Genomic DNA, 24,059 nt, shown 5'->3' with positions numbered 1-24,059 from the left:
AGCGTCATTAGTGAATGTATATGACACCAAATGTCCTGCACGCACAAGAATGGGAGAAGAGTTAACACATTAGAATCGTAAAATCAAACGCTTACCCTCATCGGTGCGAAGGGCAGTGTGTAGTACTGTAGCGTTCTACAAAACTTTCTCCCCAGGAGTGTTATAAGTCGATAATATCGGTTGATATGCATTTATGTAAATGAAGATGCAGGGGAGATATTTTATTGCAGAACAGCATGCCATCATGCGTCAATGTAACAAAGAAACGCATCAAAACATACAAATTATGCATAGGTTCCCTTCTTGCTATGGAGATATTTAGAAAATTGGAATGCTTGTTGATTTGAAAAGTATCGAGGAAGAACCTTAAGAAAATACAGATGCGACTTGCGACTGCTGGTAAGTTAACAAGATAGAATAACAAGGGGGTAGGCTAGTGAGTACTGACAGACAGTTTTAGTCTGCAGAGATAATACTGGAACAGTTTTAGTTGGGATAGAACAGAACTAGTAATGCAGCAGGGCTGCAGGAGATTGCAGCAGAAAAAGAAGTTTAATTTCAGTTAGCTACCAATAGGTTGTAACCCAATTTGTGCAGCATATGTTTATTATCCAACGGAATCCATGATGTACCTCTGGAAGTACGGTCCCTGAATACGCCCTTACTTGCCATCGTGATAATGATCATCATCTTCTTGGCAAGGTGGCCCGGTTCTTATGGCCATTGAAGTGAGCCTTTTATTCCAGCTTATACATACATACATCGATCTAAAAGGGCACCAATTTACCGGCTCAACAACTATATATAGGATAAGAGTCGGTTTACCACGGATCTGGATTTGGCGTTCCGGCTGCATGAGATCCAGCTGCCCCATGGCACCACTGCTATGAGCAATCAAGGGCACCAAAAGGAGTCGAGCTCCGCTGTTTTTCCTCTTATTATTCTTCCTCTTTCTCCCCGTCGATCTCTCTATCTACCTCTGCTGACGCGGATATCGCGCTGACCTTCGCCCTGTGGAGACCCGGGATCGGACGAATCGTTCCCATGGGCAGCGGGGACGAAGAACGATTTTCGGTCGCTAGCTTTTTTCTTTGAGGGGTAAAGCACACTTTATTGATCATAAACCACAGTTTGTGGGATACAATTTGCATGGGGGTGAACAAGCCAAATATGACGCCCCTGCTGAAGAGTAAGAGAAGATCTAGCTATATTATGAGCATCGCTATTCGACGCTCGGCCTTCGAAAACAAAGATACAATTAAAAACAGAAGCTCGTGAGCTTATTTCTGATATGATCGCTCCATACTTGCCCTTATAACCCTTGTTGATATCATTAATCACCTGCTTGGAGTCTGACGCTATGACAAAATCTCGAATCTGCAGGTCTTCGGCCAAAGACAGCGCCTCCCGACAGGCAATAGCTTCCAATATTGCTGCATCCGCGACCCCTGGAATCACCAAGGCAGAGCTGCCCAAGTAGTTTCCTTCACCATCTCTACATATAGCTGCTGCTGATCCACCCCTGTTGAACCGCGCCACACCAGCGTCAACATGAATCTTGGCAAAGCCTGCCGGCGGCGCCTTCGGCCGTGCTCTAGGCGCAGCGTTTGGTTGACTTGTAACCCCTATGTTGTCTATCGGCTTGTGGGCTTCCAGGCACTGAAGCTCGCTTATAAATCTCAGAACGAAGTCATGTGTGGAGTAAGGGCTTTGGAAAATTCCCTCATGGATAGCTTGACGTCTAGCCCACCAAATTGCCCATAGTGTTACTGACAGCTTGACAAAGGATACATGCGATAATAGCTCCATCATGGTAAAAAGCTAAAGTTTGGCGTTAGGCTCAGTCGAAGCACTTAGGTTTTCAACTATCTCTTCCTCTGATAAGGCCCAGACACATCTCGCTGAGGTACACTGTAACAATGAGTGTCTCCAAGAATTCGGTCGCTAGCCTATATAAGAAAAAGTCATTGGGCCAAAAAAAGCCCAGATTGGAGCACACACGTAGCAGGCTTTTCTTGTTGTTGCTGCAAATATCATGTAGAGGGTGTTTTTTTTACATGATGACCACTAGGCGCCAGCGTGCCGGCCGAACCATTTCAGCCGATCGCACGCTAGCCATCGGATCGGCTCGTCCTGAGTCGTTGGATCCTTATCCACTCAAGTCATCTTCTTCTCTCACGGCCGCACACGCTCTCTGGTGGCCGTCCGCGTTGCCTGTCCCCATCCTCGCCGGTCGTCCTCTTTGCTGGTCCGCACCCTCGCCGGTCGTCCTCGTCGCCGGTTCCCACCCTTGCCGGCCGTCCTCCTCGCTGCCACTCGCCTTTCTCATCGGTTCCGGCAGGGCACCGTCGCAGCATCCAGTCGATCGTCGTCCTCGTAGCAAAGTCTGCCATTTGTAGAACGCCTGATGCTTCCATCCTTGCAGCAACTAGTCAGCGTCGTCCGTCGCAGCACCACCATGCCATCGGCCGTAGCTCCCGGCATTGCCGCTCATATATCGTTAGCAGACGGCACCAGTTTTTGAAGATTCACGGTGGAAGCTTTTTCTACACCGGTTGAAGCTTTTTGTTGTATGGTTGAAGCTTTTACCGATTCCGAGCAAAGCTTTTCTTCACAAGGAATGAAGCTTTTCTTCACACAGGTTGAAGCTTTTCTCCACATTTGAAGCTTTTCCTCTATGCTGGTTGTAGCTTTTTTTCCATGGTTAAAGCTTTTTTCTATGCCGGTTGAACCTTTTTCTATGCTGGCTGTAGCAATCGCGGCGCCATCCCATGTCGTCGCCCCAACACCACTCCACTGATGTAGCAAAAAAATCCATAGTTCCATCTTCTAGTTTGCTGGTTGCAGCAAAGGAGATTGCCGGTTGTAGCTCCTCCTGCTACAGGTTCCAGCAACGACGCCGGCAGCTTGTAGCACCCACGGTGTCCGGTTCCAACATTTTGTGACGGCGGGTTGTAGCAGCCATAGGGGCCGGCTCCAGCACCGGTGTTTGACAGTTCCAGCATCGACGGGGCAGGAAGGTAGCACTAACGGTGGGCGTTCCAGCACCTCCATGGCCGGATGTAGCTTCTGCAGGAGGCGCTCCCAGCAAAACCTCCCCATTGACGCCGTCGCAGCTCGTCCATGGCACAAAAAGAATCCCCTTCCTAGATGGCTCGAAGCCGGCCATGGCCTGCGCCCATCAGATGAATCCGGCCATGGAGCTTGCAGCAGCAAGGCAGCGCCACATGGTGCTCTATTTTGGGCGGTCCTCGCCGTGGTTTGCTGCGGGGAGGAGGAAGAAGCATGGCGCGAGCGTAGAAAAGAGAACAGAGATGGGATGCAAACGGTGGAGAAAGAAGTGGGGCCCTGGTGCGTGGCGGGCATGCGTGCGACCGGCGGAATGTTTCAGCCGGCGCACCGGCCACAAACGTTTCCCTTTTAGAATTACTCAAAAAAAGTCTATTCATATGTTTTTTTGCAGTGAAAAAAGACTATTAATTTCAGAAAGTAGAAAACGTGAGGGGACAAATCGAGCACAAAATTGACATGCTACATACAAGAAAATGCCACATGGCTACATGAAAAACTTCATCATGGCTAAAAAGCAAAGAAAAGTCGTGTTTCTTTCTTCTAACACGCATGGAATATCTTTGAAAACGGGCCTAATATTTGTGGCAATGTATGTTTCTGTGTGCATGATTTTGCTGGCAAAACCAGGTAGTGGACCAAGGCAAATCCATATTTTTTCTGTTATGCTTTTTATGCATTGGCAAAATTACTTTTTTAAAAAGGATTATGCTCATTCAAAAAAAGGATTGCAAAATTACAAAAAAGGTCATTGTTCTTTGATAACTAGATGGAAATTTTGTATTTTTCGACAGGAACATGACAAAAATGGGAAAGTTGTTTTCTCAAAAAATATGGTACCATTTAAATAAATTAATATTTTTTCCATGTGCACATGGCAGATTTATAAACTACATGGTCTAAATAATAAAAGTACCATGGTCTAATTAATAGATTTGCCATGGTCTACGAGAATTTCCTGTGGGTCCAGGTAAAAACTAAAGTTTCCATGCTATGAAAATAAAGTTGGCATGTCTTTGAAAATAAAAAAATTCATGGTCTAGGAAATAAATTTAACATGGTCTGGTAAGAAATTAAGATGCCATGCTATGAAAATAAAGTTGCCATGTATTTGAAAAATAAAATTACCATAGTCTAGGAAATAACTTTAACATGGTCCAGTAAGAAACTAAGATGCCATGGGTGGCATGTATTTGAAAGTAAAATTGTCATGCTCTAGCAATGAGAAATTGGCACGGTATATGAAAAGAAAAAAAATCTCTAGTTCAAGGGAAAATGTAGAAAAAATTATGTCATGACAAGTCTAGAATTTTTGTTTCCCTCATGGAAAACTTCAGATTCTTTTTAATTTTTAATTTCTAAAAAAACATGTCAAAGAATATTCTAACAACATTTCTGATAATGCTCACATGGTGATTTTCAAGAATTGTCTTGGCAAAAACTCATATTCGGAAATTTCCATGTAAAAAATAAGATGAAAATTAATAAAAAATTATGAACAAAATTGCCATGATATATGCATATTAAAATTGCCATGTTTGTTATAAAATTTGCCATCTATGAAAAATGACACAAGTTATGAAAAAAATTGCCATGTCAGATGCACATTAAAATTTGGCATGGTATTTTAATTTGAATTGCCATCTTTTGTGTAAGAAATTTTCCATGAATGTGAAATAACACAAAAAATGGCCAAAGTTGCCATGGCAGGTGCAAATTAAAATTATCCATGGGATTTTTATACAATAATATGTGCTTATGCTATAACATTACGATGTATTATGCATTATAGTTGATCTAAAAGTGAATAGTGAATACAAGCTAACGTGAGGTGCTTCAGTTTGTCTTAAGAAAGGGCCTCACGAGTCCATGGTTTGGGTCTATCAGAAGTCCGTTGTAAGTAATCGCAAGAGATGGTCGACAATAGTGTGATCTGGATACTCACGTCTAGAATGATTTTGTAGCATTTCCACTAGACTTATATTCACATAAATCCAAATGAAGTTGCATCAAAAAACAAATCCTATATAACTGAAAGATTTATCTCCACCATCTTATTTATCTTTACATGCAACATATCCACATCATCAAGTAGGTCCACAAATAATTGATTCACACTAACTCATTTATCTTAACATGTAACTATGCCAACTCACCATGCCACGATGCATGCCCCACTAATTTAATCAGATCAACATGCAACTAATGTTGTTGCTCGGGCCAGGTAGCCCAGTTCGGGCTGGGAATGTTTCCCATCAAATGTTTTCATTTGTGGGGAGGGATCCCTCCTAGCGAAAGAAGTGGTCGTTCCATATGCCCCAGAATCTGACGTTCGGACGTTATCGAGCTCCAATAGTTAAGTTACTCCCATTATGACTAGCCTGACGGCTTGTGTGCTCTCTTCTCGGGGCCCATGTCAGTGGCTGCGCTTGGGTGGGCGTGGTATGGGAGGACGCGGTGAACACTGACCTGAACATTAGCTCATCACAAAGTGCGGCACATATTCTAGCTAGATCTTGTGAGTCCTCTAGTGACTCTATTTTTCATGTAACCCTGGATTGTATCCGGGAGACACTCTCTCTTGATTATACTTGATCAATAAAGCGTGATATTCCTCAAAAAAAAACTTCACCTTATTTTAGAAGTTAAAAAATTGGATTATCTCTTCGGTGGTGGTTGCATAGTGTTTGTTTGTGTGGATTGCATATAGTTGAATTTTTTAGTGACACCAGTTATAACGTTTATCTAGAGGATGTTTGTAGTCGTCTTGTGTTGAGTGCTTGATTGCTTCTTACGGTTGTACAGGTAAATCTTTATCTAGCAGTGCAGCAAGGAGCAAGCTTTGGTTTCCTAGAAAAAAAGACAAAGGAGATGACAAATTGAAATCAACAAACAAAAAAATATCATCTATTGTCTTGTTGTGTCTCATCAGAATTTAAGGTAAAAGTAGCGGCCGAGGCGAAGCTGTCTTCGAAGCCTAAACATACTATCGACCTCCCAATAGAAAATTTAGGAAATTAGAATATACATCATACAACTTTATCTGACTATAGCTCAGCTATCACATTTCAAAATAACGAGGGCAAAGGTGGACCTACAATGAACTGCAAAACAAAGCATAAATCGTTTCCAAATTGCAAGGTATAGCTGCCCTAGAATTGTCAATCATCTTCGGGGGCACTTGCAGCGCTTAGATCCACACTGAGATCAACCGTCTGATAAAAATGGCATATTAATTAGAATAAGCAAGTATAGATATAATATCAAGAACGAGATAAACAAATGTAAGGTTACCCTACCTAGCACTAAATTGTTTCCTAAACTAGATTATACCCGCCCACTGCTGTGGGATCGGTTGCAATATATTTTGATGAGATTTTGTTTTAATAAATAAACGAATTTTGATTAATAACATATGGACTAATTGTATCTGATTATTGTATAACTGAAAAATACTTATTAAATATAAGAAGCATAATATAATGAAGAACTTGTTCCATGCATGTTATGGTGCCCCAGTGATGATGTAGCATGTGAGGTGATGTGGGATGCTTGCATGTATAGATAAATATAAGCAGTCTAGATCAACTAATACTGGACAAAAATTCCATGCATGTTGAGGTGAGTCTTTGATGATGTGGCATGTTTGGCAAGGTGGCATACATGCATGTTAAGATAAATAGAAGTAGTGGGGATCAACTACTAAGGTATATATAAGATAAGATTCCTCATTGTTGTGATTCTGGTATGTCTGATTTTTGCACCACTTAGGCTCATTTGGTTGTGAGGGAAATAACACGCAGGACAAACAAACCAAGGGTGAAAATTGTTTTGGTCACTCAAGAACCATTTTCCTTTTCTTTTTTCGGATGGTCACTCAAGAACCCGGGGGGAGAAAACCACGTCAAAGACCCATTCCATGTCATCATTTCGCACAAAAGAGAGAAGACGACCACCAGCTGGGACAGCTTGTCCTCAACAATTGGCGAAGCGTGGGCATCTCCAACCTGATGGTGCAGTTCACCGTCGCCATGACCAAGCTCGCCGGAGTCTCCTGCGTTGGAGCTGATCCAAAGAAACTTTCCTCACATCCTCCGGAATCTTACTAACCACCCCGATCTGGACATGACATCATGGAAAAACAGTCGGGGAAGACACCAGAGGAGGAGCCTTCCCCTGGAACATAGGCTGATGCCGCTGGTAGCCGCCGACAGATAATATGCTCCAGGAGAGTGAATTGCAGAAAACATCACATTGAAGGCTAGGGTTGCAGGAACCACAATTCTACATTTTGTGCAAAAAAACACAAATTATGAGTTTTTTTTGCAAAAAACACTAGTTATCGGTTTTGGGCTATTTGATGACAATTACGACAGATGAAGCCCACAAAAGGTGATGTGGCATAACTGTTCATGAGGACAGGGTTAAGCATATGGATTTTCTAGATTTACAAAAGGGGCCCTGTGGTTTTATAGGGACACCCTTCAATCAAAGAGCAAAAAAGCAATCCACTCCAGCAGCCAAGAGCAGCAGCACGCCGACAATGGGTCTCGTCGCCGGTCGCCGCAGCCCAAGGGCATCCTCAAGGCGCTGTCACGGACGCCGAGCAAGGGCGGCAGAGGCTCTGAGGGACGACCCCTCACAGCGAGGCGCACACCCCGACCTCGGCGCTCGGCCTTGAGGTGGCGCCCTCTGCGAGGCCGGCCGCATGTCAAGGCAGTGTTGCAGGTCGCCATGGCCGCCGAGGCCCTGCATGCATCACTCCGTTGCCTCTCGCTCGCTGGTGGACCGGCAGTGCCCTCCTCGGCGGGTGCTGTAGGTGTGAAGGGGGCTGGGTTGGCGGCGCCTGCTCCTGGATCTCGGGGGTGTCCATGGCGGCGGCACACGTGGAAGAAGAGAGGGAGCTCAGGGAGGGAAGAAGAGAGATGGGAGAGGAAGGAGTGGAGGAGGAGTCTGGTGGCACATTGGCGCGGGTTGCCATGTCGCCCCGCCGCCCGGAACAGCAGCTTGTTCGCCGGAGTTGAAGCAACAACTGCCACGGGAGCTGGCCGGTGCGTTCAGCGGATCCAGTGCCGGTCGGAGTGTTGGAGGCCTGATGTGGCTGGATCCGGCTCTGGACACGACAACAATGGCTCGGGGAGGAAGGGCCAGCGGCGTGAGTGCATGGGCGCCTGCCGGCGGCGGGGTCAGTGTTGGAGCGGGCCTGCAAGCGTGCAGGGGGTGAGGGGTGCTGTTTTGTAGAGTTTGTTTTAGGTAGGAGATTTTGGCAAAAAGGACATGTAACGACGTCTAGCCCGTGAATAGTTATGCCACGTCAGCTTTTGTGGGCTCCATCTGTCATAATCATCATCAAATGGGCCAAAACCAAGAACTAGTGTTTTTTGCAAAAAAAAAAAGCTCGGAATTAGTGTCTTTTGGCATAAAACTGTAGAACTGTGGTTCTTTAATGTCGACGTTTTCTGCAATTCATCCGCTCCAGGAAGACATTGCACGTGTAGACATCAACGGTGCCAGCAAAAAAGAGGGAGGCAAAGCAGATTCGACTGGAATGTAAAATTGATGGGTCACGGCTCGAGAGCCAAAGATGAGGAATTTTCCACCGAGTTACCGACACATAAAAATCTTCCCCGGTAAATGATGTGGATTGGACCAATCAAAACCCCTTATAGTCTGCCTCCAATTGGACCAAATGTTGCGGATTGGGTCTTCCAAATCAAATGAGCCCTTAGTAGTAGTAGTGGAAATCATTTAGGGCTGTTTAGGCCTACTTGAGCCCTCTCCCCAAAAGTAGCAATTACTAGTTCCTATGACCTGCCCTAAAAAAAACTAGTTCCTACGACCGCTAAAACAAAGAACTTGCTCCTAAGAAATGTAGTGCAAAAGAAACCTTAGATTTGTATAGCACAGCAAGGAATCATGATAGAAGTTTAGACAAAACACATTTTTTTAATATAATACAGTGATATTATTTTTATGTAATGCGATAAAAAAAATTTAGTACTCCCTTCAATCCAAATTAATTGACGCACACTTGGTACAACTTTTTAGTAAAGTTGTACTAGGTGCGCGCCAATTAATTTGGATTGGAGTAATACAATTTCATACGCTGCTCTAATGCAGAAATTGCGTCAAGGTTTCCATTTAAAAATGTACCTTTCCGGTGATCTTTGTATACAGCGAAAGAACATCCATCACGGTAGACTCAAAGTGTGTTGTGGCATCATAACTCTGAACAAAATTAAATTGAGATAGATTGAAATATTCTTGAAGATGCCTTTTCATTTGCTAAATATTGAAAACCAGAACATTGTTACTTCATCTATAACTTACCGTTGATATAAAACAATTGTCCGAAGAAGGGTCATTAGTAGGTTCATATCTGTCGTATGTGTCGAAAAACAACTCGTCAACTGGCCCAAGAAGATCGATTCCTGGCTTCAGTTCTGCCTCTGGATTGTCACTCTCTGCTTGTGCTGACACAAACGCTATGAATTTTCCCTTCGACGCAACATTGTGAGAGTAGGAACAGCAGAAAACATACCTGGTGATGATTCAAAAAATAAAAGTTAGGCGACATGACGAAGTAATAATAGATAAAAAGGGCAATAATGCATGGAATACTTGCATGTCTGATCTGCGGCCAAGTTGCTTTTGTGGTATTATGATCTGTACTGAGTGAGATTCAGCAGTATTTGGGATCGGGTGGCTCATGATAGCAATTGCACGAAAAACCTTTCCAACCTTTTTAACCTGTTATTAGAGCAGATAATTCTCATCAGTTTCAAAATTTCTTCATATGCCCCATGTTTCCTTTGTTTAACTTTACTGTACATGTTTATGCACAGTGACTTTGATTGGTATAAAATTTCTGTCATAAATAATTTGTACCGTTGTTGAAACAGTATGACGGAAAGTATAGCATAATGTTAGTGACATTGGAGATTATCTTCGGGACAATACTCCATATCTGTTTGTTCAAATAATGAAGACGAGTGGCTTTTACCTTCTCAGGTACGTAAGACGGATCACAAACAACTTTCTTGCCTTTTGCTGTCTCGCCTTCAGATGTAACTCCACGAACTTTCCCTTCATCATCAAATTCGACCTGAAAATACATATTGTTTGACCAGTTACATATTTACGATTGAAATGACATGAGTGAACATACGACATAAATATTCATTGTGGTGCTTCAATGCTTTGCTTGAAGTTTACACAAATTCACGTAGAAAAAAAATCTACTTTTCCGTGCAATGGTTGATTGTTACAGAAATTCATCTTAATCGGTGTTGGGCTGTATGAGTGTGTGGCCCAAAAGCCCATTCTAGTGTACATATGTATTCATATCTGTAACTAGCAATTGAAGAAAATAGAATCAAGAGAATTCCATGCGCTCTTCATGGCACCAGAGCACTGGTAATAATGATGGACGGACCCTAGCTGGTGGTGGTTTGGAGCCGACGCCCGGGGGCGATGACAGCAGAGCAGTTGGCCGCTGCTGTAGCAAAGGAACGGAAGCTCAGGCAGGTGCTGCGAGCTGTGAGTGCCCTAGTCATGTGCGGAGCGGGTTAAGGACATGGGTATACAGATGTACACCCATTATTTGGTGAAGAAGAGCTCATGATCTAAATTAATCCTATACTTAATTAGTTAAAACACTAGCTTTAAAAAATGTACACCCAAAACAAAATTTCTGCCTCCACCAATGGCGCTAGTGGCATCAATAGAAGGAGGATGTCCGGCTGTTTGTTGATGTGCTGCCTGTTTGGGTGGATAGGTGTGGAGCTGCTTGCTGTATACTAGAAGAAAAAGGGTGCTTGCTGCTTGTTGTGCATGGAAGCAGAGGAAAGGTGTCCAGGAAAGAAACACAACATGTGATTGCACCAAGAAGCAGAGAAGAAAAATACCGCTCTAGTGAACAATGGGGGACATGACTTGGTCCTGCTTGGCCTCCTCTGGAATCTCACGGGTGAAGATCCACACTTGGAAGAGGGAGGAGGTCGCCTCGAGATCAACAGTGGAGGAGCTAACAGTGACCTTGGTCTTGTTAAGGGGAAGGCCATGGTGAACACCGACGGGGAGGTCTTGCAAAGGTGTCTGTAATGTAGTCGCAGAGCTCGGCCCTGATGACGTCGGCAGTGACCTCCACTGACGGGGGTGGGTCCTACTAGTCCGGCACCACCGAGATAGCAGCCAGGTGCATACGAGGGGTATCACCTCCGACACAATGTCGAAGTAATAAAACCCGCCATCCACCCCATAGCCTAGAAACTCCTAGACCGTGGAGCACTGCGGCCCGCAATGTCGCGATTCAAGCACAACTGCGCCTCCCAAGCAAGAGGAGCGGACTGGAGTCACCTGCTCTGTGCCACTTGCCACAAGGGAGCTCACCGGTGGCGGGGGTGTAGGCAGGACAACTTGTGGGCTTCCCCCAAACCACCGCCCGACTTCTTGGATGGCGCATACGGGCCGGCATGCGGCGGAGTACCAGGAGACCGCGGGTTACCCCCGTTGCCAGTCAAGGGCATCGCTACAGGAAGCATGTTGGTCAATGGAACCCCAATGAACCTCCTGAGGCGAACGCGCCACATGGCACGAGTGGAACTCATCCCGACCGGTCCAGTCTTCGGGACCAAAAGGGAGCCACCGCTTTGTTTGAGCGCTCAAAATTGCTTCCCTCCCGAGCAAGGGAGCCCTGCTCATGACCGGAGACACACCCTCATGTTGGGTGAGCTCGCCTTCCCAATGAAGCATGCCTGGGGATCCGGGGAGAGGGGAGTAAGGTCCGGCCACACATGCTAGTTATAGGTAGGACGGGGAGGAGTGAGGTCGATGGAGCATTGCACAATGGCAAGCTCCGGGGAGAGGGGGCAAGGTCCGGCCATGCAGGCTGGTTATAGGTAGGACGGGGAAGAGCGAGGTCGAAGGAGCATGGCGCAATGGCAAGTGGTAGGCGGCCAGCGGTCGTCTCCACCCAGCGGGGCAAGGTGCCTGTCATATTCACCCATATGGCCACCATCCAAGCCAAGGGGAGGTCCACTTGAAGGGGCGGGCGGGCGAGCGAGAAGGGTCTGCGCCATCAAGCGAGCGCTTTGGCCGAAATCCTATGTCGTCGGCCTCCCGAACCATCATGGCGGCGACGTACAAATGGAGAAGGGCCTAGGGAGGGCTGGATCAACGAACTACACGTGCCAACAGCCGGAAGGACGAGACGTCCTAGGTGCGCTAGTCCGATATGGGCTGACCTGCTACGCATGCCACAGTTGACCCAAGATGGCCAAGGGTAGCCCCGATGTGCACCGCGTCCCTCACAGACATCTGCAATGGCGGCGGCAGCGCCACACACGGGTGTACCAGCCTGGTGGGGCGTGCACTGTCCGGTGGGCAGAGGAGCCCTGAGCGACACAGGAAGTAGACAAGGCCCGTCGGCACCACCGCAGACATCGGCGACCCTCTCGCACCCCACAGGAGGGGTGGAAGCGAAGATGTGACATTTTGGCTAGAGAGGATCCCAAGCATGACGAGTCGAGGTTAGGACTGGGGTACGGCGATTGGTTGGAGTGTCGGCATGACTTGTGCCTAGGAACCTTCTTGACCATTGCAAGGAAGTTGTCGAGCGTCATCGGAGTGAGGGATGCATGGATCTACATGTCTGACCCAACTGTGTCCTCGTCCTTAGCAACGTCATCCCACCAGAAAAGGGGTGTGTCCTGGGTGCCAGGACGGCGGCGTGGACACATGGGCGAATGGGGAAAATAGCCCGACTATCGAGGTGACGCCTGAGGTGGCCATGGAGCCGGAGCCCCTATCACCTCCACACCGCCCTCTCCCAAAGTTCAAAATTCTCCCCTCATCAAGGTGTATATTGCCCTCTTCCCCCAGTCCAAGAGGGGCGGACGGAGCTGCCTACTTAGTGTCACCCACTACAAGGGAGCTCAACGATGGCAGGGTGTAGGCAGGAGACCTTGCTGGCTGCCAATCTCGGAATCAGTGGGTAAGATGGTGGCTATCAGTGAGTGGTGTATGCCGAGGGAGGGTCCAGTGCGTATTCGGGGGCTATGCCCGGACCCCTCCAAGCTCGACGGCCTCGTTTTGTATGTTCTACTTTGGCACTACATAGGTTTGACTTAGGACAAAGCTAGAACTTCAATTAATTTGAGGCAGAGGGAGTACTGTATAAGTGCTTGAACGGACTAGAACTTTGTTTGGTTCTACCAACAAGATGTTATCTTACACCCTTGACAGTGCCATGTGGTCGGTTACAACATTTCCATTCTGAAGCTATAATAAACATCATTATTCCTGTGTTGTGCACCTTAAAACCCTAAAATTTAGTTTTATGTTGTACCATATTCATGCAACATTTGGTGTAACCATCACCATGCCCAAATCACCAGAGAAATAATATGTGAAATGCTACTTTTCTAACATATTTTTGTACCTTGCACTCTGGCTTATTCAACATGTATGTCCCACCATATACAGCACTAAGCCGTGCGAACCCCTGTAGCAAACAAAAGAAATTACAAAATCAAATACATCGGACATATATAATTGCTGGAATCAGACAAGAAAAGAGAGTAAATAAAAGCATTGACCTGTGGCAGCTCCCCTAAACCATAAAGAGGATAAATATATGGCGAGCCTCCTTGAAAACGAGCCACTGATTCTGCATAAAGCTGCAAAGATAAAGTAAGTTTAGGTAACAATTAATATACTGTGAGAAACAAAGAGATGACCTAACACCATGAACTAATATATACAATGAAGCATTAACATGGAGTATTTTGTACTAACATCAAGTCTAGAGTTCTCAAAATTATTGTTAGGCTAGACGTGACTTAGGTGACTGACATATGTTCCATAGTGGTGATTCCCTACGACTACGTGACTAGCATGGTGATTCCTTGCATGTAGGCATCCCAGTTTGGCATTCTTTCAAGTTTGTACTATCTATATGTCCCATAATTCTTGTTGTGGTTTTAGTTCAACTAAAACCACGACAAGAATTATGGAGCGGAGGGAGTACACACTAAAGTGTTCACTTATCTGGGCAGGAATTTGGAAGCTCGTTATACTATCAGGGCCAATTTCCAGCTAAGCTGGTTTAAAAGTTCTCATCAGCAGTTAAAATACACGAAAATTATGAGGTTTGTATCTGATATTGATATTAATTTTAGAAGGTATCTAAGATATCAATGAATGCTTTTGCTGTCAGAAAAACTTGCCTTCATCCGCTTCACAATTTCAATTGCAGGTTCTGAAAGATAAATATCGTCCTTATGAAGAGCGACCGCGTGACCAATGAAGTCTATTGTATTATCATCCAAACCGTATTTTCTGAAACACGAAATTGCAACAGATGAATCACGTTAAATTGAATCATAATCAACGGCTAGCACTTGAGATTCCAAAAACATATAAAATGGTTATGAATAGAATATCAGAACAGTACCTTTAAACATGGGCAACGGAAATTAGATTATGATATGCGAACAATAATGTGTCAATTTATAAGTTCTAAACAAAGTTGTCCTAATTTTATCCCTCTCTACATAGAGATCTGCAGAAAAAAAAATGACCTAATAATAAAATATAGAAGATATCAGAACTTGAAACAAAATTTATTTTCAAAACATGATGTTTTCAGGGATGTTTTTTCCTATGGCATTGATAACCAAGGCAACAATCGAGTCATACCATCTACTATACTTTTATTCAATTAAAAAGAAAATATAAATGGCAGCAGTAAAGATAGGTACACACGAGATAAGTTGTTTACTGGTCATCTTTGTAAGGTCCAGCCCCTTGTGAGTACTTGGGTCATTTTCCTTGTAATCTTGAACATAAAGGAAGAATTTCCCTGCTCTTCGCTTCTCAAACAATCCCATTAATGGAGACTTGAGAGCTTCCATATCAGTTGAGGGAACTTTGTGGATCTGGGAACAAGATAGTGGGTATAGAAGAAATGTTTTAGATGGCAATGTCTTGATTATATATATGATGGAGTGTGCGTGCATAAGAAAGAGCACTGAACCTTTCCCTTGTTGAAAACGTAGCTTCCATCCACAGCTTTAAAGGATAAATACTTGGTAACACCAGTATGAATGAGTACACGGACCAAAGCACCATTTGCCATCATAAACTAGCCAAAATGACACTGTTATGTTAGTAAGGAGGTGAGGTCACAGTCATCGTTTATTGGTTCAAAAGAGCAATATTAATATTTGTTATTCAAGTTGTCTACTGATACTGATATAAGTGAACTGTACTGTATTATCTTTCGTTTCAACAAGCAATTGCCAGCCAAATGATGTCCAGTACATACTGGATATCTCTACCAGACATGCTGAAACACACTGTTCGCCGTTCCATAATTATTTTCTTGGTTTTAGTTCAAATTTCATTGAACTAAAACCGCGACAATAATTTTGGAGCGGAGGGAGAGTGTTGGCTTATCAATTTTGCGGGCCTTCGCGTTGCATCCCTACTGTTCCTGGAGTTTCCGAAAGGAGCTACGTAGAGTGGAATAGGAACAGACCTTTGGAACCATGTCTACATTGTAGTCTCTGCTGGCTCCTATACTTGCAGGGGGTGTCTCGTCGCCCTTGAACCTCTTCCATAGCTGTGAACGAGAGCATAATGGAAAATTGTTTCAGAGAATCCCATTGGATCACAAGACACAGGTAGGTAATTCCTGGTTTACCGTCTCTGCTAAAATATACCGCCAACTCTAGCAAAATTTCTGTGGTCACAAAGCGTGACAAACTATACTGAACAAAGAGAGTGAAGACCTGTCACCTGGTTGAGATTGAGCGATGTGGAGTCTCCACCATAATAGTCATTCCTGTCCATGTGAAGCACCTGATGACACACAAAATTAAGGCATTCTTTTAGCATTTTTCCAGAAAACCGTCTATTATTCGTTAAAATTAACGCAAATTCGAGATCTCTCTCAGCCAATGTAAAGCCCTTTTCTGATACAGTTTTGCCTGCTACTACAGCTACATGATCATTCTATCGGATCGCTACACGATTGCCAATTCTCAAAAGAAAATGTGCAAGAACAACCCAAGGCCCCGCGCACCCCATGGCTTGAGGTGCTGCCGCCGCATGTCTGCTGTGAGGGGAAGGTACGGCGCCAGTCATTCTCGGATCGGCGGCATGGGTGGATCCAGTTCGAATAAACGAAGTTGGATCGGAACGACATGCAAGAACTGAGAATCTGGACGCGAGATCTCCGATCAACAGAGATGAGAAGAGATCAGGGGAAGAGGATGATACTGCCTCACCTTGAGGCGGTCGACGGAGAGGAGGCCGCTGAGGATGCACTCCTTGAGCCCCGTCCCCAGCACGATCACGTCGTACTCCTCATCCATCGCGCGCGGCGTCGATCTTTCTCCGTCCCGATCGAGAGGTGAGCGGGCAAGAGACAGACAGGTGTGATGTGATGGATCTCCGACGCCTCGAGTCCTTCAGGGAGAAGGAACGACAAGTCCGCGCGCGTGCCTACGCGAGGAAGAAAGATCGGTCTAGGGGGCTTTCCGGGCCGCAGGTTTGGTGAGGTTTGCTCTTCCGTTGCCATGCGTTTCGCTCGTCCAACCACACTGAGTTAAGTGCAACAACCCACCATACTTTTTTTCGAGGGGAACAACCCACCATACTAAAAGGCAAGGTTATCTAAAAACACGGATCTACTACTCCCTCCTTCCATCTATATAGGGTCCAATCCATTTTTCAAGACTATCTTTGACTATTCACAAAATTAATACTACATAAGATGTATAGTGTGAAAATTATATCATTGAAACCTCCTTTTATATACGAATTTAACGGTATGATCTCTACTCCTAATGGAGCAGTTGGTAGTCTCGCTTCCAGGTTTTTTTTCGTCCCACCTCCCATGGTTTTTTTTGTACCTCGTCCCACCTCACACCGAGCCGTCACGAACCGAAAAAACCGTATACCGAAGCCCCCACCCGCCACACGCACTCCAGGGCCTAACCTCCGATCGCATCCAAGACAATACAGCGAAGAAAAACCTACGAAAATTAACCAGCGAAAAAAACCCTAATGGAGGAGTTGGTAGTCCGGTACGGTTTATTTTCAGCACTTTCCTAATGACAAAGGATCACGGATCTAACTTTCTTACCTTAGCCAAATCAACGAATCTCTCTCATTAATGCAATTTGCTTTAGGAAACAAGTAATAGATTCTTTCCTACCTTAGCCAAATCAACGGATCATTAATGCAATTTGCTTTAGGAAACAAATAATAGATTCTTTCCTACCTTAGCCAAATCAACGGATCTCTCTCATTAATGCAATTTTCTTTAGGAAACAAATAATAGATTCTTTCCTACCTTAGCCAAATCAACGGATCTTTTCCATTAATGCAATTTGCTTTAGCAAACAAATAATAGATTCTTTCCTACCTTAGCCAAATCAACGGATCTCTCTCATTAATGCAATTTGCTTTAGGAAACTAATAATAGATTTTCAGAAAACAAATAATCTCTAATATCTATCTCTAATCTCTAATTCTCTAATAATAATAATAATAATAATAATAATAATAATAATAATAATAATAATAATAATAATAATACCTAAAAGAAACGCAGTGTTCCGTTTCCCGTCTTACTTCGTCGAGCCTCCCTCCCGTGCGCTGTTGGTTTTCCCTGCGTACGTTCCACCCCAAACGTGATTCGTCCTTCTTAATTACGTGGTCCCACCCCCATGTGATCCGGCAAAAGAACCAGCAAAACCGTCATACCCATGCACGCAAGCAACGAAAAATCCACGCAAGCCGTGTCTCCTCCTCCCTGTTCAAACCCTAGCCGCCCCTTCCCAGTTGACGCCGCTAGCGAGTAGCGCATAGCACATGCACCAGTGCGGCCCTTCCGCGGTCCCGCTTGACCTCGCAATGAAACAGCTCGTCGGCATCGACGACGAGCCGGTGCGTCCGGTGTTTATTCCTGTGGATGGGTCAAGCAGGACAGGGGGCGGTGGATCCGGGACATAGCCATGAAGTTTGCTTCGATGCACGCACAGTATTGTCTCAAGTGCATGGGTCGATCTTGGACAGCGGGCGATGGATCAAGGACGTACATAGCAGCTTTCACCTACGCAAACGGCTGACTACTCAACCTCCTCTCGGCAGTGGCAGCGGCCAGGTCTGGTTAGCTACCATTTATCTTTAATACATGCCATGAAAGGCGATCAAGAGGAGCAATCATAAGCAGTGAGGTGTTCCAGGGCTACGAGCGCCAGTACTGCGACTCTGCGTCTCCGAGGTCTTCGCCAAGATCGCCATCCTCTCTTCCCGTGCCTATTTCTATTCGTTGTTGTTGGTTTCGTCTTACATGGTGAGATCTAAACAGACAAGATGAAGCAGAGGCTCTCTGAGATCCAGTCCGACGTGCAGGATACTGAATCGCTGGTAAATACTAGATTGTGTTTTATGATTTGATCATCCATTCCACTGCCTTACATACTGCCTTTGGGACACTATAAGAACTAGGCATGTGATTTTGGCAGGTGGAGGATTCATTTTGGATGTAGGTGAATGTGTGATTTCTAAAAGCTCTGTATATTAACTTTATGATCTGCTCTTGATTTCCTTCTTGGGTACTAGATGTTGGGGAACGTTGCAGAAAACAAAAAAATTTCCTACTCGTTTCACCAAGATCATCTAGGAGTTCATCTAGCAACGAGTGATTAGATGCATCTACATACCTTTGTAGATCGCGAGCGGAAGCGTTCAAAAGAACGGTGATGATGTAGTCGTACTCGACGTGATCCAAATCACCGATGACCAGCGCCGAACGGACGGCACCTCCGCGTTCAACACACGTACGGAACAGCCACGTCTCCTCCTTCTTGATCCAGCAAGGGAGGGAGGAGAGGTTGAGGGAGATGGCACCAGCAGCAGCACGACGGCGTGGTGTTGATGGAGCTGCAGTACTCCGGCAGAGCTTCGCTAAGCACTATGGAGGTGGAGGAGGTGTTTGGGAGGGAGAAGGAGGCAACCAAAGGCCAGGGCGTTCAGGTATGAAGTCCCTCCTCTCCCCCACTATATATAGGGGTGCCAAGGGGGGGTGGCCGGCCCTAGGAGATCCAATCTCCTAGGGGGTGCGGCGGCCAAGGGGGGGTTTCCCTCCCCCCCAAGGCACCTAGGAGGTGCCTTACCCTCCTAGGACTCTTCCCCCTTCAAACCCTAGGCGCATGGGCCTATGTGGGGCTGGTGCCCTTGGCCCATTAGGCCAAGGTGCACCCCCTACAGCCCATGTGGCCCCCCCGGGACAGGTGGACCCACCCGGTGGACCCCCGGGACCCTTCCGGTGGTCCCGGTACAATACCGATAACCCCGAAACTTGTCTCGATGCCCGAAACAGGACTTCCCATATATAAATCTTTACCTCCGGACCATTCCGGAACTCCTCGTGACATCCGGGATCTCATCCGGGACTCCGAACAACATTCGGGTTACTGCATATACATATCCCTACAACCCTAGCGTAACTGAACCTTAAGTGTGTAGACCCTACGGGTTCGGGAGACAAGCAGACATGACCGAGACGACTCTCCGGTCAATAACCAACAGCGGGATCTGGATACCCATGTTGGCTCCCACATGCTCCACGATGATCTCATCGGATGAACCACGATGTCGAGGATTCTATCAACCCCGTACGCTATTCCCTTTGTCTATTGATATGTTACTTGCCCGAGATTCGATCGTAGGTATCCCAATACCTCGTTCAATCTCGTTACCGGCAAGTCACTTTACTCGTACCGTAATGCATGATCCCGTGACCAGACACTTGGTCACTCTGAGCTCATTATGATGATGCATTACCGAGTGGGCCCAGTGATACCTCTCCGTCATACGGAGTGACAAATCCCAGTCTTGATCCATGTAACCCAACAGACACTTTCGGAGATACCCGTAGTCTACCTTTATAGTCACCCAGTTACGTTGTGACGTTTGGCATACCCAAAGCACTCCTACGGTATCCGGGAGTTACACGATCTCATGGTCTAAGGAAAAGATACTTGACATTGGAAAACTCTAGCAAATGAACTATACGATCTTGTGCTATGTTTAGGATTGGGTCTTGTCCATCACATCATTCTCCTAATGATGTGATCTCGTTATCAATGACATCCAGTGTCCATAGTCAGGAAACCATGACTATCTGTTGATCAACGAGCTAGTCAACTAGAGGCTCACTAGGGACATGTTGATGTCTGTTATTCACACATGTATTACGATTTCCGGATAACACAATTATAGCATGAATAAAGACAATTATCATGAACACGGAAATATAATAATAATGCTTTTATTATTGCCTCTAGGGCATATTTCCAACACTAGATTTGAATATTAGCGAGCTACACCATCTAAAAATCTGGCTGCTGATCCGGGTACATTGCTACTCGGCCTTGCGTTCAATTGAAGTTTTCTGAGATCAACTCTTTTAAAACTTCAAAACGAGTAGTCCTCGTATTTTGAGGTCGCCATTTGCATATTGTTCATCTTTCTGTAAATTTTGTTCCATTATTTTTGCACTCTATCTGCCAATTTGATTGCATGGTATAGGGTGCGATGGTGGCGTGGGCGCCGCACGGGGTAGGAGCAGTGCCCTGCACAGGCCAGCCCATGCCGGGAGCTAGCACCGCGCCAACGCCTCCATGAACGCCGCCATGACGCGTTGCATGGTGTCGCTGTCGGCTGTGGCCCCCAACATCGCGATGTGTGCTCAAGCATGTCGTTTGTGGCTTCAAGCCGCCTGGTGGCCACCGTGGCATCGTGGCTAACAAGAGGTTGGTGATGAAGAGCCTGCGCTCCTCCAGGCGGATATGGCGGAGCATCCACGGCGATGTGGACACGGCTGCAGCCGTGGCCGGATGGAGAAGCCTTAGGTCATGGTAGATTATCTATTGATGGCATAATCCTATAGAGCTACAATAGCCAGAAAGATGCCTTGCCATGGGGAAGCCTCACTGCTGGAAGCGCCATCAGTGATCTGATTTGAAGAGTCCAACAAGAGGTCAATGGAATTCTCATCTCCAATATGTTCGCATTCTAACATGTCCTTGTTGATTCAGCTGTTATATTGTGTCACAGTTCACTTGTTTTTCACCTTTTTTCGTACTACTATGCACTGGAATGTCCATTGTTTGCTAATTTGCAGATTGAATTGTTCTGATAAAATATGCTAATATATGTCACTTCTTTCTGAAAGGTATCTGGAACTCTTAACTGCATTGCTCCGGTGATAACTTTTTCTTATTGTTGCCATTTTGTGTTCCAGTCTAGATTTTCTTATTTCACAGACATTAGAAGTCTAGAACTGGGATAAAAATAAATAAAGTTTGGAATAAGCTAGAATCTTAATAATCTCCAATATCTGCTCCACATGTGTGGCATCAATCATCCAGATATATATATACTCGGATTGATGCAGCCATGCCCAATAAGAATCTTCATGTAAATAAATCTAAGGATTCTCTACTGATGAATAGGGAGCTACACCAGACATCATATGGTCTTTTCATTTTCGTGGTAAGACTGGACTGACCTCAAGACTTAAGTATCTCGGAACCATGCTTTTCTTGTGTAGTTTTCAACATGCTATTACACGGTCTATTAAGTGCGTGTGAAGATTCTTGAATTTACCCTGACATTATGGAACCTTTGTGCTGAAACAATTAAATATGTTAATCTATAATGATAGCAATGAAGACATGCAGTTTCGTTATCAGTATAGTGCAGATGGTCATGTGGCCATTATGGCCTACCTTCAGTATTGTGGTTAACATTGACATGATTAATGTAATCTTCAAAACAACATGTTCCATTTTCCCTATGTATTTTTTTGTTCAGATGCCCTACTACTGTTTTATTGACTGCAGGCAATCTATTTTGTATGGTATGATTTTGTTTGTTGGAGAGATACTAGCTGCCCCTTTTCCACTTGTTAGTAAGTTTTGTAGCAGACTTCTTAATTGATATTATAGACATTCTAAGGTAGACGTGGTATTTTCAGTTAGAGTGATTTCTTGTATTTTATCCACTGTTATAGGAGTTTGTTACCTTTGTTTTTTGATCGAAAATTAAAATGTGCATGCATTGTCGAAGTTTGTGAAGTAGAATTAATAACCTTCTGGTTACTGATCAATATATATATCTTGGATGTCCCATAGCAACGCAAGGGCATTCAGCTATCCTTGAAAAAAAGAACTATCAAACTGCTCAAGAACCTGCCAGGTCAAGCCTCTCCCTCCACTGTTTGGCACTGCCTACGCCGTCTCCCCCGAATACCGCGACAGGGAAGATCCGGTCCATCGAGAGAGACCGATGCTATCGACCATTGATGTCGCATGGGAGATCTGCGACAGTGGAAACATGTTCCCCTTTGCGCCAACGGCGCCTCGAGGTCACTGACACGGGTGAACCAGCGATCCGCCGCTGCCATCCCAAGCTACTTTGCCAACGTCATGGGCATGGGCTACTGGCCTTCCAGGTACTCGACCGTCGGGCTTATTGAATTGGGCCGCCACGGTGCTACTGGCCGCCGCTGGTCTCACTATAGATGCATCATGTGCCGTCAGCCATGCCAGCATCGCCGCCTACATTTCCCAAATCAGTTACCCGTATGGTCCATGCATACCCGGAGACGTTGGTGCGTTCACACTTCTCATGGATCTTTGTATTAGCCTGATAGTGTTGGGATCTCGAAATTTTGTTGTAGGTGAAGAAGGGATTCCTATCTCGAAATTCTGCTGTAGGTGAAGCGCCTCCTGTAGGCCATGGAGATGACCAAGGATGCATTGGGAGGCGGGCGGCGTAAAGCGCTGGAAAAGAGTATTGTATTATGTATGGTCCTCCTTCGCTTTTTGGAGGATTGTATAGATGTTTCGATACATAAGATATAATTTCAGGTTCTACATACATATTGGTTTGAGATGTTTTCATGTTTTATCATTTCAATGAATAATGCAATCTGGATTTGTTTTATCATGCCAATTTGTGGCATTCTGTATGGGCTGGTTGGAGGAATATTATTTTTTGACGCACTATATGTGAACATGTTGAAGGGGCATGACCATCAACGAGCTTGTGGCAGAAGTTTGAATGTGAGTAGCTCCTATCTTTTGTGTACTTATTTTCAGTCTATCAATCAAAGGGTAGAATGATTACACGTGCATTTATTTTGGTGTGAGCTTTGACAAGGGATGCCGATTGTTATGTTGAAGAGGCTAAAATCTTCCTCGGTAAGTGATGTGCATTATGCATCTGATAAAAAAAGAGGCTTTAGGGAGTTGATTGTACCCATGAGAGGTGGTCCTGATATTAGGCTTGCTATAACATGTCATATTTAATACGTAATGTTCTTTACCAATCAAATGTTCACGTTTTAGATTATAAAGAATGATGACCTCAAAGACAAAGAGCTCCAAAAACTCGGTTCTGAAACTTTTGGTTAGTCTGAGTAATGAAATGTGACCCTACTGGAAGTTCTACCTCATTTCAGTTCTTCTCTTTTCCATTTAATTATCTATTTCATTCCAAGCTAACTAGAACACATACCTATATCTTTCAATGCAAGACTACACGAGGACTGTGGTCTATGGGATATCAAGCTCCTTCAAATAATCCGCACCAGTTCTTCTGGAGAATAATGTGTATACATGGTCTACAATGGAGTTTACAAGATAGATTCACTTACTCAAAGATTCAGCCTAACATTTTCCATAAGGATTATGTATGTTATACCAACTCTTAGTAATCTATACTACTAATGCCTTAGTTGGTAGTCTCGCCTCACTCCACCTCATCCCACCACTCCTATCTTTCGCCCACCTTTGACATCATCACATCACAGTATTGGGCTGGCCCATTAACGTGTATGTGAACGCAATCCATCGCCTGCCCTCCTCGCGATAATCCCGACATCCTCGCGATGCCGTCCTCTTCTC

The 24,059-nt window shown here is 45.1% G+C and overlaps 1 protein-coding gene across 1 annotated transcript; it reads right to left on the bottom strand.

Annotated features, from left to right (window-relative positions):
- Window positions 1-6,041: 6,041 nt before the first annotated feature.
- On the bottom strand, window positions 6,042-16,640 carry LOC119298986 (guanosine nucleotide diphosphate dissociation inhibitor 2-like). The gene is made up of 13 exons (XM_037576304.1): window positions 16,362-16,640; window positions 15,871-15,933; window positions 15,611-15,694; window positions 15,107-15,214; window positions 14,836-15,008; window positions 14,298-14,409; window positions 13,668-13,748; window positions 13,511-13,573; window positions 10,073-10,174; window positions 9,695-9,819; window positions 9,400-9,610; window positions 9,223-9,297; window positions 6,042-6,284 (listed from the first exon to the last, which is right to left on the bottom strand). Exons 1-13 carry the CDS (start codon window positions 16,446-16,448, stop codon window positions 6,231-6,233), a joined length of 1,338 nt encoding a protein of 445 aa, XP_037432201.1. The 5' UTR covers window positions 16,449-16,640; the 3' UTR covers window positions 6,042-6,230.
- Window positions 16,641-24,059: the final 7,419 nt, after the last annotated feature.

Source organism: Triticum dicoccoides, chromosome 5A (assembly GCF_002162155.2).
Source record: "Triticum dicoccoides isolate Atlit2015 ecotype Zavitan chromosome 5A, WEW_v2.0, whole genome shotgun sequence".
NCBI lineage: Eukaryota > Viridiplantae > Streptophyta > Magnoliopsida > Poales > Poaceae > Triticum > Triticum dicoccoides.
The sequence above is the reverse complement of the archived record's forward strand: the minus strand, read 5'-3'. Positions and strand labels throughout refer to the sequence as shown.

Bases quoted from the DNA above. Each gene is read 5' to 3' on its own strand.
- LOC119298986 (XM_037576304.1), bottom strand. From the start codon at position 16,448: ATGGATGAGGAGTACGACGTGATCGTGCTGGGGACGGGGCTCAAGGAG. The intron at 15,215-15,610 runs GTCTGTTCCTAT...CATTTTGGCTAG, and splicing joins ATGTAGACATGGTTCCAAAG to TTTATGATGGCAAATGGTGC. The intron at 14,410-14,835 runs GTGTGTACCTAT...TTCGTGTTTCAG, and splicing joins ACCAGTAAACAACTTATCTC to AAAATACGGTTTGGATGATA.